The sequence below is a fragment of the Dromaius novaehollandiae genome, chromosome 10, assembly GCF_036370855.1.
Source record: "Dromaius novaehollandiae isolate bDroNov1 chromosome 10, bDroNov1.hap1, whole genome shotgun sequence".
Taxonomy (NCBI): domain Eukaryota; kingdom Metazoa; phylum Chordata; class Aves; order Casuariiformes; family Dromaiidae; genus Dromaius; species Dromaius novaehollandiae.
This window is the reverse complement of record NC_088107.1, coordinates 23,910,263-23,927,077: the sequence shown is the minus strand read 5'-3', so window position 1 is coordinate 23,927,077 and position 16,815 is coordinate 23,910,263. Positions and strand designations below refer to the sequence as shown.

General features: G+C 45.8%; 1 protein-coding gene across 2 annotated transcripts in view; it reads right to left on the bottom strand.

Moving 5' to 3' along the window:
- HCN4 (hyperpolarization activated cyclic nucleotide gated potassium channel 4) overlaps positions 1-16,815 on the bottom strand; it is a 151,165-nt gene that overhangs the window by 76,184 nt on the left and 58,166 nt on the right. For both annotated transcript variants that reach the window (XM_064517631.1, XM_026115969.2), the window contains exon 2: positions 7,463-7,886. In XM_064517631.1, coding sequence (XP_064373701.1) covers positions 7,463-7,867 — 405 coding nt within the window. In that variant the 5' untranslated portion in view covers positions 7,868-7,886. The remainder of the gene's footprint in view (positions 1-7,462; positions 7,887-16,815) is intronic.

Genomic DNA, 16,815 nt, shown 5'->3' with positions numbered 1-16,815 from the left:
AGACTGCACACCTATCTAAGGAGCTACACAGAGACATACTCTTTCCCTGAACCTAAACCCTCAGTTATCCCAGTGACTTGGGTTTTTTTTCTCTTTCCATTAACGGAGCTTTGCTCTCCCATTCACCCTGTGTCTAGACACCCAGTCTGTGGAAAGCAGAAGTCAGTGCAAACTCAGCGCCAGCAGGACCGGCTGTTCAGGTCCCCATCTGGCACTTTCTCTTGCCCAGTGACTGATTCAGATCACAGGAGGATGCTCCAAGGGGAGATGAAGTAACAGACTTCAACGCCTCTTGGCAAAAGGGAACTCCATGCAGCCATGCTCCTTCTTGCACTCCCAAACCTCCTCTTCTTCCTTCCCCTCTAACCAGCTCCAGTTTTTCTTCACGGCCTTATTTGAGCCAAGTTCCTGCTTCATTCACGTAACTTATGGATTTGGCATGTTCCTCTCCAACCCCGTCTTGCTAAATAATAAAAGTGAGGTGAGGAAGTACTGTTCTCTTCAGTTACCTCATTAAAGGTATTTTAACTTGACATGGATGCAGTCAATAGTGCCTTCCTGGAAAAAGCTTTAGTGAGAGAAGCAATTAAGTTGCTACCATTCGCCAAGGCCAATGTGCTAGACACGCTGGCCTTAACGTATTGGCCGAACATGATTCCCACGCTGCTGAAAGACACCACCACAGCTCGGGCATTGGATCAGCACCCAAATGGCAACAGGAATCTCCACTGCTGAATGGCTTCCAGTGCTGCGTCAGCTACCGCTAACATCAGCGCTGTATATACGCACATCAGGTATACACCACACAACTCCTCAACCAAAGACTCAGCCCTGGCTACGTGGAGGTGTGTGCAGGCTGGCTGGGGCACGTACCCAGCTTGAGGTGCTCAGTTCCAGCTCCACCGAGGGGACAGTCCTCACAAACTGGCCTTCGCAGTGCTTTTGCTTTGGGTGCGATTGTGACACAGCAGCAATAATAAAGTCTGCCAGGGCCCCCCTCCGAATACCATGGCCTGAAGAAAAATGACAGGCAGCTGGCAAGAGAGGCGCTTTGAGCTGCAGGCAGCTGGTGCTGGCAGAGACATGCACAGATGTGAGCTCTCCAAGAGGACCTAGCGCAGTGCCCAGCGAAGGGACGTAAGGAGTAGTCTAGGAGGAGTCTGAGGGAAGAGCAAAATGAAAGGCTGGAGCAGCAACTAGCTATCACAGTCATTAGAGACCAGCAGGAGATCAGCCTCTCTCTTTTGAAAGCCTCGATAATTTTGTGCTCGTGTGAAAGCCCGGCCTGACAGCCCTGGTGACACTGAGAACACGAGGCTGGCACAGGCGAGACCCTCTTATTAGCATGTCTTACACCCTGACCAGTGGGGATCTTTCTCCAAACGCGAGGCGGAATGTGAACCCCACTACTGCCGCTAAAGGGAGCGTGAGGCTCACGGGGGCCAGCCACAGGGATGACTGTCCTGCACGCACCTGCCTCCTCGGAGCAGATCAGAGACAGAAAAGCCATGAGACGGCAAATGATTTTCAGTTGCTACCAAGCTGGATCTGAACTGCTGACCTAGAGACAAATGGCTCCGTGCCCTCCTCTCAGCCCCTCGAGCCATCTATTCCCTGTATCATACCATCTTGTTGACAGGAGACCCATTAAGCATTGCCAGAAGGTGACTGTAAAAAAACCCAGCTTTTTGCTTTTTATGCCAACCTCTGTGTCATTTGTAGCTGCGCAGCTATTCAAATATTTGCCTTGCTCCTTATAATTCATTATAACCCATTTTTTATGATATTCTCTTTGAAACTGTGTATTCTCATGGCCCAGGTGGAAAACTTAATTTGCACTACAGCGGCAGAACTTCCTGCTGAAGACAAACGCCACCAAAAAGCCTTGCTTGGTTTCTCCCTCCTGAAAGGTGGCAGGGCACAGGGGCAGGGGTTGGGTCACTAAGCTGCCCGCGGCCACGGGAGAGAAACTGTCACGTTCATATTTGAACGGAGAACATCTCTTTCTTTCCTGTTGCCTGGCCTGTCTTGGCAAGGATATTTTGCTGCATGAGCGAAAACAGTTTAATCTAAAAGGCTGTAGTAAAATCTTGAACCACCTTCTTCCAACATGTCAACAAGAGTTTTTTGCCAACAGCTACACTGCAGCCAGGATTTTCTCTGAGAGGAAAAGATGCTCGAGTTTTGGGTCACTTTGTGCATTGAGAATGCAAATTACTGTAACATGCATTACGGTTATAATAAGCTGCTGTAATGACATTAAAGACAAATGCTTGATAATGCTGCCTTCAGAAATGGGGTGATGCAAATTTAGCAAGCAACCCAGCCCATTCTTCCCTTCCGTGCCACGTTCCCAACGTTTGTTGAATCAGCTCTTACTCAAGAGTGGCCAAAGGTGTTCACGGCTTACTCCCACGCGTCTGCCTTGCCACGTACCACGACTGAGTCGCAAATCAGATCGATGCAATATCCGCCAAGCCATTTTGAACTCCTTGTGGAACGGGAGCCTGCTGTACTACCTGGCTGCAGTAATTTTGCCTAGCTTCTCCACTCTCAGGAGCCAGTTAAGTGTTTAGCCTAAAATTACATCCCCCAGCCACTAGCCACTTTAATTTAAGGAAGGCTACAAATAGGTCAGAAGAACCTAAGGGAATTAGCCTTTCAAATCTAAATGAAAATCAATTGGGAGCTGTATTCCTATAGTCTTTGGAAGCTCTCTCCTACTCCTTTTTGCATAAGCCCTCTATCCTTGGAATCTAGTTCTATGAATATCTCTGAATCTTCTTAAAACTGATGTCACCTTTCAGATAATGTAACCTATGGCCAGTAACAGACCCTGAGAAGATGCATTTCCCTCATTCTAAAACGTCTGTGGAAGACGCAAGCTCAGTGGGAGAAAAGGACAGCGTTCAGCAGGCTTTTCAAGCTTTCATTAAAGTAGCACTCTGAAAATTGCCAAATTGTCCTTTCCTTCAGGTTTCAGTTGCCAATATTAAAAAATTGTAACTTTTTTCCAACAAAAAACTGAAAACATCCCTCTCTTGGGGTAATCATTTATCATTGTGACAAATATCAAAACCAGTTAATTCCTTTCCTTACCCCCATATTCCCTCGCATATACTGATTTTGAAATCAAAATATTTTGGTTAGCTTAGCCCATTTGCTGTTTGGAAACTGATTTATAGGGGTAGGATTTTACTGTTGTCCTAATAAATGTTCCTTGATCGCAAGTCACAATAGTTTGATCTTAAGTACAGGTTACTGCATTCAAGCACTGGGATAGATGCTGCCCAAAAATAGGGAAAGCTCAGCAAACTGGTCTTAGAAAACAATTTTTTCAATCAATTTTGCCTATGAAAACCTAAAGAGAATTTTTTGCTCAACACTCACAATCTGAGTTACACTGATTCAGTGTGACTGGATATATGGGCTACATGGCATTACCCTGTTTATTTCTGCTGGCTGACCTTGAGATAAGGTTTGTAGGATGTACACGTTTGGTCTGCCTTCCCCGAACATTTTCGCAGAGACAACATCACAGAGGCCCAGCTCCCTGACTCCGTGAGCTACATGTCCCCCCTTTTTCACATGGTCAGGAACAACCGACCTGCCCCAATGCCCTGAAGAGCTGTGGGGATGGTTCAAAGGTTGAGGTGACGAGAGCTTGCCTGGGGTGTCACCACGTCTGCTCATGTGAAATGGGGTTGGGCTGGGCACGTGCTAGCTTCTCTGGGCAATGAGAAAACATCATCTCCAGTTTCTTCTGGCCTTTTGCTGCCCTATTTGGGAACTCGGATTCTCCAGTAACCCCTATTCCAGCAAAGCCACTTTGCCAGACTTGTTAAAGCAAAGCAGCCACACAAAAAGGGCTTGTAATCTCCAGTTTGGCCATTTCTGGACTACTCCTATATAGCAATGAGACGTATGACGAAGACACGGCTCGATTACCTGTATTTGTGCCAACCTTCGCAGTACAGCTCCAGAAGGGGCTCTTGCACTGTCTGCGCCAGCCCTCCTGGATCTGTGGTCATGCGTTTGGTACCTAGTAGACACTGAAGCTTATGACATGATATTGCAGCAAGCTAGGCTCAAGTCGAGGCTAGTATGCCTTCCTACATTGCAATCAAGCTTCCCACTGCATGGTAGATATGGGCAGACACTTCAAAAAGATTCTATTTATATTCTGCCCTGCTGGTAAATTCATTTGTTAGACCATTCATGCAAAATGGATAATGCAAATGAAACTGCTACATTTGGAGTTAAGCTTATTTCTGTACTCCAGTGAATATTAGCACGCTGGATCGTTTTTCTTTTTTCTTCTTCTTCTTTAGGGTGTTTGCCCAGCTGTAGACCCCCAAGCACTTGTTTCAGATCTAGGGAAGGATGTCAGAGCAGTCTGCTGATGAGACAGAATGGTGCAGGCACTCAGACCACTGGCTCCCGAGCCCACAGACTCATGACTAGCATTGATCTGGAACTGATGAGTGGCTGGCTTTTTTACAGCATTGCAGCCTTAGAGAAGGCTGCTCTCTCTTCACTGCAGGGTGAGTGATAAATTCATGCAGAGCATGGACAATTGCAGAGGAAGAAACAGAGAGGCTCACTGTGAACTCAGGAAGTGTCCACTTATCCCTGTACTCATTCAGAGTGACACTAATGCGCAGATGAAATGTTCATACAGGAGGCAGAGAGCAAGGAAACTGTCGGACATCTCTGTGTAGGTTGGATCCCCCTCTCCTCCTCATACAGGACCCAGAGTCTCAGCAGCAGTTGTAAGCAGGGAGCTAAGTTTTCCCTGGCAGCAGTGACTGCTTCATCAGAAGTCACTGCGTAAGCTCAGTACAGGTGAGCTGGGATACCCTCTCCAGCCACACTGCAGAACTCTCCCTCTCTGACTAGTCCATCCACCTGCATTAACTCTGCCTCAGACTGTGCTACACCCGCTCTCACCATTTCTACACATACTCTTCTCCAGTAGGCCAGCCTGCCCTACTCAGATGTCTTCTTTAGTTCATTTACTCATATGTGAAGGTCCTGAGAGAGAACGATACTACCTAGCAGATGAGACATACAGTGGGATAGTGTGGGGGAGCCAAGGAGAATGTATAAAAGTCTCTCTTCAGCAACATCTTCTCCCAACAGTCCTCCCTCTTTAACTCTGCACACCAATCTGCCCTTTGCATACACCCAGAACAAGCCTAGGCCAATACTGCTCCATCCTGCAGGAATTAACACTTCCAAATCACCACTGTGACTTGTGTCACTAATCTGTGCAGTGAGGAAAAAGCCAAATGTGAACTTTCAGAGATGGATCATCCGTAGGCACTTCAGAGGAAGAGGAGGAGAGAACAATCAGTGTGATTCCACAGAGCACCACAGATTATTCCCATACGAAGATGAGGAAGCACTTCTCTCCCTGTCTGCTTGTTACTTTGTAGCAGTCACTGCACTAGTGACAAGGGATTTCCCCTTCTCTCTGCTTACCTCCCCAAGGGGAGAAACTTCCTAGTATCATGCTCTCTCCGGGAAGCTGCTACCTGGGTCAAGCCCTGTTTGAAAAAAAAAGACTATCATGTTTGCTCTGCTGGGCTCTGCAATGCATAACAGAGTCTGCATTGCAGTCTCCAACTGCAGTTCAGCACCATCTGTCCATTCCACTTGCAGCACTGCATCACTCCAGGGAGTCTCTTCTTCAGGGGGGATCCGGAGCGCGCCTGGCTACACAGGCCCCTGGTACCCCCAACAGCCAGCAAGAGGGCAAGATGCCCCCCCTAGCTGGAGTACGAGACTGAAATCAGAAATGGCTTCTCCGTGAAACTGTACGGGAAGCAAGACAGGGAGAGGATGCTGATTTGTCTTCATTTGATTAATTTGTAAAACAAATTCATTACAATCAACAGCAAATATACTTAGCTGCTCTTCAGCCACCTTATGGAAAGGAAGTGAAGGAGCTGAGCTGAGTGAGTGCTGAGCTCCGGCCTGCCACGGCTACACGTATACCAGCATGAAGGAGCTAGTTTAACAACGGCCGAAGCCACCAACTCCCCTCTCCTGAGCGTTCTCCTATTAGGCAACAGAGAAGCAACGCAACCAAGGGACAACACAATAGACTTGGAGATATTTCACTGCTCAGCTCAGTGTCTGACTTACCGAGTCACATTGGGAAAGACACTTTCACTGTATGTCTCTCCACCTCTCTGTGCACTTCCTGCCTGTCTCTTTTATGAAGCAAATGAACCTGGTAGTGAATTCTGCTGGGCTGTAGCTGTCTCTCCCTATATGCCTGTACAGCACCTTGTACAATGAGGTCCCAAACTTCGCCAAGGCGTTGTGCGCTGCTGTTAAGTGAAACATTCACAATTCATAATAACATAGAGATGAAGCCTGGAATTTGTGAAGTATGTATCAATGCTCTCCCTCTTAGTCCCTGATGCTATGAGGAAGAAACAGTTCTGCTTTATCATGAATTAGTGCTCTGGCAGCTTGGTGTGATCTATCCATGACTTGCATGGCTGCTCTCCCTTAACATTCCCAGGAGCACACTTGGCATTAGATCATGCTCTGCATTAGGCTGAGCTCCAAAGCAGAGGAGAAAGATTGGGAAAGAAGATGAAACTGCCTTGACCAGCTTTCCTTGTCCTGAAAATATGCTCCTGATGTGAAGAAAGCTGCAGAAACCTCTCTCTCTGCTTTGGATAGCACTAAGAGAGGAAAAGGTAACGCATTCTCAAGCTATCTGTAAGATTGTGGCTCCACTCGCATTAAGCCTGACAACTTGTCCTGTGTACTGGACCCTCCCTGCGACTAGCCCAGGGCCCAGGGGTTGTGGGTGCTCTTGCTTTACACCAGGTTGCTATGCCTTTAAGCAGACCCTATTTGCCTGCAGCCTGCCCTTTCCTTCCTCTTCCCATTAATGTGGTGTCAGAGAATTTAGAAAGCGAGAGGGTTATCAATACATCGCCGAGCCCGTTCCTCAAGAGATGAGCATGTAACAGAGGAAGTTGCATGGGCAGACAAATACCACAGCTTCCGGCAGATCAGCTGTCTCTAGACCCCTCCTCTGTCCTGTCTCCAGACCCTACTGGTCTCTGGGAGGGCAAGACCAAGCTGCCTGCCTAACTGCTTCCCTCACAACTCCACAGCTCTACAGTTCTACAGCTCTACAACTTCGCACTTCCTTCAGGGGAACCACCTGTACTTACTCACCTCTAAGACCATGCATCAGCCCGGATTGTACAATGACTCTGAAGGAGATAGTACAGTCTCAACTGACTAAATAACAATACACTGAAGGCCGTGTTGGGAACCTGCTAAAAGCAAAGTGTTACACTCAAGATGTGTTTCTTTAGCATTCACACTGTGATAAAGTAGCAGAAGGGGCATTCAGTGAAAGTGCCTTTGTGTAATAGTAGGGTAAGTGGAGAAGAGATTAAGGATGCATGTGCACCCAGCCTCTGCTCACCTCCTCCCACTGGTGAATATAGCGAATGAGCCGGGAGAGCCGCAGAAGCCGCAGGAGACTGAGGATCTTAGTGAAGCGCACGATGCGCAGCGCCCGGGCTGTCTTGTACACCTCAGAATCAATGCGAGTTTCAACAATCAGGAAGATGTAGTCCACGGGGATGGAGGAGATAAAATCCACCACAAACCAGCTCTTCAGGTACTTCATCTTGATCCTCTGTGGGTCGAGGATGATCTCTGTGTTGTCCTCCACCACAATGCCAGTTCGGAAGTTGAGGACAAGGTCGATGAGGAAGAACGTGTCTGAGACCACATTGAAGACAATCCACGGCGTAGTGTTTTCATCCTTGAAGAACGTGATGCCCACAGGTATGATGATCAGGTTCCCCACCATCAGGAGCAGCATGGTCAAATCCCAGTAAAACCTGGACAGCAAGACAGAGACACATGAGATCAGCCATACAGTGCAAGAACAGGGAGCCCAGGTCAACAGAACTGATCTGCTTTATACACCTCTATTGTCACTCATTCCCTAGGCTTTGCTAGTCTGCCAGAAGTATTCCCAGCGCACAAGTTGCTAATGTAATTAAGTGCTTAATATCATAGGGACACTCATATTCTGGCTCAGAAGGTACAGAGAAGAATCGGGTACAGGGCTGGACATATTCACCTCAAAACTCTGGGACTTCAGGGCAGCCCAAGGAGACACTGAAGTGTTTTTACATATAAGGACCACACAGTTACCACAGTATTATGAAAGAGAGAAAGAACAAGTATTTGGAAGGGCACAAAGTTAGCATGCCAATATAGCCACTTGGGGTTAACATCATCAGGCTTGCTCCTACTGTCTGGTCCTTCTTCAGAAGCAGCTAATACTGACAGCACTGGGATCAAGATGCCACTGGATCCAGAGCGCTCGGTGTAGGTTTCTTGCCGAGCCAAGCTTACACCGAACTTGGCCTTTAGAAATTTAGTCATCACTCTGTAGACTTCCGTGTCATACAGAAATGATCAATAAAGCTCAGAGTCATGCATCTGTACATATTTCATTTTAAAAGCAAGCATGGACAATATTTAACTACTGTGCCATGAAAAAACAGTCTCCAAGAGGCTTATCTTCTCTTTAGTGGCAAGTCAGTATTATTCTGCGGCCCTTACAGCTACATTCATTTTGATTTTTGAAGGGACACTCAGTCTGTGTATAGTTCCTTATTGATTGATTGATTGACTGATTTTTAAGATTTTCCCCAGGTCTTCGTGTAAAAGATATACAATCACATGATGTTGCTCCAACTCATCCAGAGTGAGAAGTGAAAATTTTTCTGGGTGTCACACTTTGTTGAGGAATTTCACAGAGAAGCCCCTTTGCCTAACATAGTGGTGCTCCAGTCCCCTCCAGATGTTTCACAGGTAGAGATGCCAATGTACTGTGGTTTCGCATTACCAAGATTTCATCAGTTCTAGCTTGTATACTACAGGGCAGTTACTATTACACTGCGAGGTATCATAAATAATTTAAATTAAGATGCACTTGTCACAGTAAATGAACAAAGTGAAGAGCAAACTGATTATTGGGTTCGGTTGCTTAAACCTGAAGAGGCAACATTCAGAAAACTGCAGTGGCTCTTCCAGTCAGTCACACAACCTGGCAGGGTGTTTATATTATTATTACTCTCTTGACTACCAAATAAGCCTACTTCCACAGAGCATAAAGAAAGGCGACAGCAAGTTAACAGTACTAAAGGACTCAAACATAAGGGAGAGAACTGTGCCCTCCTTTAAACCAGATCACCTCACTGCCTGTGAATTCAACAGAGTGATCCTGGATTCACAACGATGCAGTAAAGTAAACTGCAGGGTCTGCAGAAGGAGGACATCCACATGCTGCTTGCTATCTATCTAACATATTATAGTCAAAACATTAAAATGTTTTAGGAGAAATGCAGATCCTCAAAATCTAGATTTGGTAAGAATTGTTCAGCTTAGGCTCGTGCCTTCGACCAGACTCTGAGCACTTGCAGAACAATGTTGCTTTAGTGAGGTCTATGGCATGACAACCATTCAGGCCAAATAAGGATCTGGCCTCTCATCTTAAGTTTATTAAACTCATAAAAGCAAAATAAAAAGAGCAGAATATGCCTCAAAAGCCTTCTCGGTATAGATTATCTCTCCCTGATAAGAATATAATACTTCGAAGGACCTATAAAGCATATTTAAGATTCCAGCTATTACACAGGTAGAGACAAGGTCACAAACCAGCACACCTGCAGTTTTCAGAAATATTCAGCAGAGGCTGATGGCAACTGACTTTAATATGAGCAAAGTTAGGCACTAACAACATTTCTAAAAATTTCATCAGCCACCTCTGTCTTGCTTTCAAGGTGTCATGCCCCTGCAGGCAAGATACCAGGCAATCCTTCACTGGGTATAAAAGTGAAGTAGATGCTGGTAGACACCCAGCAATGAGACGGGTCCATGTGTTTCTAAGAGCCAGGGCCATGTCATACAGTAATATGTCATACAGTAATAAGTATAAATCTCAGCTGTGGTCTTCCTTATTAAGGGCCTGAGATGATGCTGCAGCTTTCCTAGTCAATTAATCTAGATAATCGTACAATAGCAGGAAGTCTGGAAGCAGTGTGTGTATTATTACCGAAAATAAATAACCTCCCAGCCACCTTTAATTTCCCAGTTGGGATGCAAAAGCAGGTACGCACAAAGAAATTTTTTTTCCCCAAGTTTTGAGTGGATGGCATGAGACAGACATGGGCAGACACGCAGAGATGCAAAGGTAAGTGGCTTTCTTCAGCGATCATTGGTTTTTTGCCCCTTATTTCTATGTCAGCTGGCAATTCCAGTGGTCAGCGGCAACTGGGGACAATGGCAACACTGGCGCAGACTGCTCACAGTTCAGGTGAGGGCATCGCCCCACACAAGCCTTGTGAAACACTGCCTGCCTGATGGTAGCACTCCCTGCTCCCCCAGTCCCCCATACTCATGCTTGGTCATACCGTGGCCAGTTGTCCTGCATCCTGATCTACAGCATTTCTTGCTATTCTGACTTTGGGATCCTCAAACTCATCTCACACATGCATTTCAGTCCCAATCTACAGCTTCCAGTGATGTTCTACCGCTGAGCTGTCCACGGAGAGTCAAGGTTTGCAAAGGGGACAAGCAGAGACGAGGTGCTAAAATTCATTTACATGTGTTTCTTAAACCATAGTTCCTCTCAGGTGTGTACTAGTCACTCAAGAGTATTGTCACAGACTTCCTTTGCCTTTGATATTTAAAAGCTATCACTTTCAAAACACAGAAGATAAACCTTTGTATCCAATGCTCTGACTGCCAATAAAAGGGTATCCAAAGTGACAGGGAGGAGATAACCTTCAGACCCCAAGAAAGAGGTAGAAAATGCTGAAAACCACCAAGAATTTGGTCTACACGCTATTCCAGCATAGCAAATCCACCTGCCTTTGAAAGGTAAGCTTCCCAGAAGTCAAAATTTAACTATTAGAATTCCACAGCTCCTGCACATTTTAATTTTATTCACAGGTTAAGTACGATCTGCTCAGGGTGGCATCGCTGAATTTAGACTGAATAGACTCTCAGGGACTGCAGCATCTCAGAGGTCTAATACCATCCATGTGTCGTTTTGTATTTACAGTGAGGAACATCTTTTCACTCCCTGTAAATTATTGGCCAGAATGAGTAACAGTGCATGTGATGTATATAAGGGCAAGCACCAGCTATTAATAACCGTGTTTTCTGTATTTCTGTTGTTCCTTTCACCCAGGGATTCCACAGGGCTGACGGTGATGAAACCAGCTCCACAGCACCCATGAGAGGCAGACGGAGTTATAATCCCTGTCTTCTAGCTGGAGAAGCCATGTGGCAAAGTTGAGAGAATGGGATCTGCTCACCTAAGTCTGAGGCAAAATAAAGGTTAGGATCTGAACTCGATCCTTGAGTCGAAGCAGATTTGAAACTTGTCATGTGGCTTGAATGAGAGTCTAACAGAGATCTGTCTCACGGACATCTCCCTCTGATTCCTGGTCTTGCTTCTCACACTTCTCTTCCTGTTTTCAAGCCCACATAAAAAATTAGTAAGTATGAATGTACTGTTTTATTGTAGTTGACTTAGTGAGACTGAGCAGCTCACAGCACAGGGAACAGGCAACGCTATATAAACCAGACGCCTTGTTCTAACATTCTTGTTTTTAATACTACATTCTCACTCTGTGCACACACTGTACAGCTGAAAATCACAGTCACACGCACCTCTACCTCTGATCTGTTAATTCCTAATACATTATTTAGCTGTAACAGAATGTGAGTTAGTGTAGGCATAGACACTTCACGGATGTATGTTCTTCAAACATATTTGATGACACAGAGTTGATTTGATAGTATGAATACTTTATAGGTATTAGTTTGTGGGTTTTGACCAGAAAGTTAGATCGGCTTTCTGTTCTATCTAATGCATAACATAACAGCAGGCTAGGAATATTGCTTTCAGATGTCTTTTTTTTATTAAATAAACCTTGCTTTTTCAAACCCTGGATGCCGTGTAACCATTTAACGTGCATGAGCTCAGGAAGCATAGTGATTGCTGGACTGAAAATAATGAATCGCAGAGGTTAGGCTGGTCGGCATTACTGTGTCAGCCTAGTATTCAAAGACTGTCCCTGAGTGGGGCACATTTGTGGCCTTAACTTTTGTTCTTCTTGCTCGGTAGTGTTTGCACTGTCAAGAGAAAATAGACTTGAGCAACCTCACCTCTAAATTAACAAAGCTTTTTGGATGTTTTCAGCTCTTGCTGAAAGGCAGCCAACTCTGGATTAAACTGAGGAGCTGCCTGACAGCGTACAGAAAGGAAGCAAAAATAAAAACACATCTAAGTGAAAATGTCAGGGAGCCAGGATATTCTCACCAGCAATGGAATTTAGCTCAGCCACCGTGGCTAACCTTCCTAACCTTACAAGAACAGCGCTTTAATGAACATATCTTGCTAAGACCAAAAACAAACACAAATCCAATTGCTCTACCAAGGCCAGGCTGGGGCACGGGCTCAGGGCTGACTCCAGCAACAGAGTGCCACCTACTGAGTCACCAACAACATCCAGAGCCTCTGCTTTGCACCGGGAGGAATCGCCACCTTATTCCTTTAAGCAGCTGATGAAAATCCACCCTTTTCAGCAGAGCGGCAGCTCCCTTCCCCCCGCGCCCCGCCAGGAAGGCCTGCTGAATTATACACTGCTGCGCACACCAGCAGCTATCCTGACAGGAGGAAAGAGGTTGCACTTTAATTCCCAGGACTGCTAGTCAGGCTAGAAATAGAAATCATCTTCTGTAAAGAGCATTAGCAGATGTCTGTGTGGCTGGAGCAGCAACGGTGGGAGGAAAGTTTACTCCAGAGCACAGGCACCCGTGGGCACCTGGAAAGCTGGAGCGGAGAGAGAAAGAGCAAGGCGCAGGAAGAGGCCGTCCCTCTCTCCGGAGGGATTGCTTCTTCCTGTTATGAGTAGGTGTATTTCTCCTGGAGAGCTACAAACTTTGCATTATTCACAGAGATAATAGGAGCAGTGTGGTGATTCACTGCTTCTAAATACACGAAAGGCCACTTAACCAGCTACCTAGTGCAAGAATTCACTCGCTAGACGAATTCATTTATTTATAGCGATTTATTCAAATACTTGAAAACCTCTTTGAAATGAATACCCGCAAAAAGAATTAGAGATTCATACGACTTACAGAAATACTCTGTGGGCTAAATAATGGGAAATGTTTAGGGAGACCTACTTAAAGCCTGAGACAAACTGTTTTAATTTCTCCTGACCAATCTATGCAAATAATATGTATCCTCTGGCATCCTGAATAAAACCCCGGAGAGCGCGGAGATGAGCCAGGCGTCACGGCAGCAGGGGGAAAAGAGCTCTCCTATGTCCCAAGCCCTCCTAGAGCTCCGCAGAGCTCCTTCAGCCTCGGCAGCACTGCTGCTTCGCGTTCAGCTGGGGTGATTCCCATCCATCAAAGAATCCAGACTCCACCGAACGCAGCTCCCCGCCAGCTGCTGCCTACGCAAATCTGGAGAAAATAAACAGCCGAGATGCACCCAGGGCCGCTTTAGTGGCTAAGGGCTGCATCCAGATGAGCTGCACCTGTGGGCTGACGGTGGGGCACAGAGACCGGGAGCCCGGGGCAGCGGCAGCCTGAACTGTTCACCTCTTCCAACTTCAATATCGTAGTCATCATGATGCCTCAGCTGGGTGTCAAGCGATAAGTGGTATGAGCACGGCGCTGAGTCGGTAAGATTGGACACAGTTCTGCACATGATGAACTTTCCTACCAGGAGCAAGAGGACCGTTAACCGGCGACGAACCGGCAGCGCTTACGTAAGCAGGGAGACGATCAGAGAGGCACAGAAACGCAGAGGGATATCTCATGGCAAAGTGCGCACTCGGGAGGAGGCGCATGCCTTGGAGCGCTTTCTTTCCGTCGAGATTTCTTAAAACTCATGCTTTGTCTTCGGCAAAATTTCCTCTGAATTCAACTGTCAGTTTTACTCGAGGCAAGATATTTTCTATGGTCTGTATTTAGCCTTTCACTTAGATTATCTTCAGTCTACGTAATTGCTCACCTAATCCCCTCTGAACAGTGCAGACTTCCATGCTGTGTCTGGAGTTTAACACATATGCTCACAGTATTATTTTAAAATACAATATACACAGATTGTGATGAGTGGAAAATTAGGAAAGCTATTGGTTACGTAACAGCTGGAGGTGGCACGTGCAGTCCGAGCAAGGTAGCACACTAGCTTTCTACTGTGTCTGTCGTCAACTTTTTAATCTGACATTGAATTAGTCAACAACAATCAACACCATGCACTTCCCAAAGTAATGCCTGTGCATTAATTAAGCCCAACAGACCTCAGTAAGAAGGCATCGTCATCCTATATTACACATAGTAGACTATGAGATACAAAAGATTTAAGTGACTTAGAGGTCAAACAAGTACCAGAAAATGTGGATTCCTAGCTCCAAAAGTGGTTTCCAGTTATGTTATATACTGCAATTTGAGCAGTAGCACCAAGGGGAAAATTTCCATTCTCTTTCACTGTAAAAATATAAATATACACATCACTTAGTGATATTCTTATTCCAGCTATAACACTTGGCAATTTGCAAACAACACGTTTGAGGCGTTGATGCATTTACCCGATTATAACACAGCACATTATGATTTATGCCCTTTCTTTAACTTAGATTAGAGAATGCATTGTATCAATATGAATTCATCTAAATTATTAGTTCATTGACACCACCTACAATACACCCACTCTATTTTCAGCCTCCTTAAAGAGATGAAGATTTGCATGACACAGACGTTTACAGGCAACTTCAAAAGAATTGAGAACTAGTAACGTAGACCTTATGTCAAAGGTGATCTACTGGTGGAGGTGTTTATCTACAGTACACAATAGCCCACGGCACTGAATAACTCAAGACTTTCTTAGCTGTTGACCCAAGCATTGCCTCGTGCGCAGGTCGCCCTGCCAAGCGGTCAGAGGGGGCCCCGACAGGCCCCAGCTCTGGGGGGGCTGGCGACCCCCTCGGCCAGGCACGGGGCTTTTCTTGCTCTAGCTACAAGCTCTTGGGCCTGGCCCTCCCACTGGCTCCAGTCGAAAGCTGCAGAACCCAAAGTGAGCTCATTACTAGGAGACTCTCCTTTTTTCATCAAATATTAACTAAAAAGAAACCACCGAGCCTTCGCCTTGGATGTGCTCTGGGCGGAAGGGAGAACATGCTGCACGCTGTGACCTCCAGAGAGATCTCTTTCTCCTGGGCTCTCCTGGCCAGCCAGGAGACTCAGGACTGGCTATCAGAGCAGCTGGAGGGGTCACCAAGCAACAGACTGTCTTTGGCAAACTCCAAGGCAGACACATTTCTGTGGCCTCCACGTAGTACCACTGGTGGGTTTAAAATCGCCTTTGTAGACAGTCCTGACAGTCCGAGTCTCTGCTGGAACAACTTCATTCTCTCTGCTGTCTTTCTGTCTCAGGAACTCGAAGTACGTTGTATTATCTGTGTGCTGAAGTGCACCAGGATGAACCAAAACCACACTCAGAAAAGTACTCTTCAAGCACGTAAAAAAAATACGGAGCCTTATCCCAAGAGCTGCTGACACTCCTTCTTGTAAGTGCAGATAACTTTCATTCAGATAGGGAAACTGATGATACAATTTAAATCACTTGGCCAAGGCAACACCACTCTAACCACTAGACAGTGCTATCTTTCACTCAAGTTTTTCCAAATGCCATGCAGCGTATGTTCTTACATGAACGAAATAGCAAGTTGTAGCACTAAGCCCAGTTTCATGGAGACCGAACAAACGTTTCAGGGTGTTGTTTCATTACGGTCTGAGGCATGTCAGGACAGAGAAGCTGATGCAGACTACAGTGCTGCTGCCTGGCTTGTGCATGTCCTGGGATAATTAGAGTTCTGGGCATCTAAAGTCAACATCTATTACCTAATCCTGCAGCGTGTTTGATAGAAATTGTATAAGCATTTTCAGGGGTTTTATGTGCAATCTGCCACTCAATAAATGCAAATGTATGGGAACACTTTAACCTACTCCTTGGCCTGCACACACATACTGTGTCACTCAGAAACAATATGCTCCTGTGTTTCATTTCCAATAGTGATGAGACACAGACTTGTCACACAGATGAGAAAAGTCACACTGGATCCTGCACCAAGTAGGCAACTGACTACTATCCTGAACTCACTCTGCTCTCCTGCCTGTAGATACCTGCCTAACAAATTAAACAGTATCTTAAGCCTATACTTAGAACCCAGTCTTCCCAGAAAAGAAAAAATAAACAAGATTTCTTGCCCCCTTCAGTGAATGCATACACATAAACAGAAGGAGCCACAAGAGACCTTGTTTGTTCAGAAACTCCCAGGCTGTAAATTTGGAGTATGGAAGCCAACAGAGCACACATCCCATTTCTGACTAAAAGCAGCATTAGCAATATTTTCTCACTTGCCTGGATGCAGCTATTACTAGCTCACGGAGAAGTCCTCTGTATCAAGCTGCAAACGAAGGAAGATTTTTGTGGGTACTTCCCATGGAAAAGCTTGTTGCCTCTCTTCTTTGAAGACCCAGAGGAAGAACATTTACACACTGGCCCTAGATAGCCCTGTTGTTGTTCTCATAGCACCATTGCCCCGGATAAGGTGAGCAAAGACACAAAGTGTTCTGCAATGAGAATTCATTACCAGGAGTGTCTGGAGAAAGCAGCGGGAGGATAATACTGTTCAGATTCAATGGGAGATTTATGAGCATGAGCTTGCT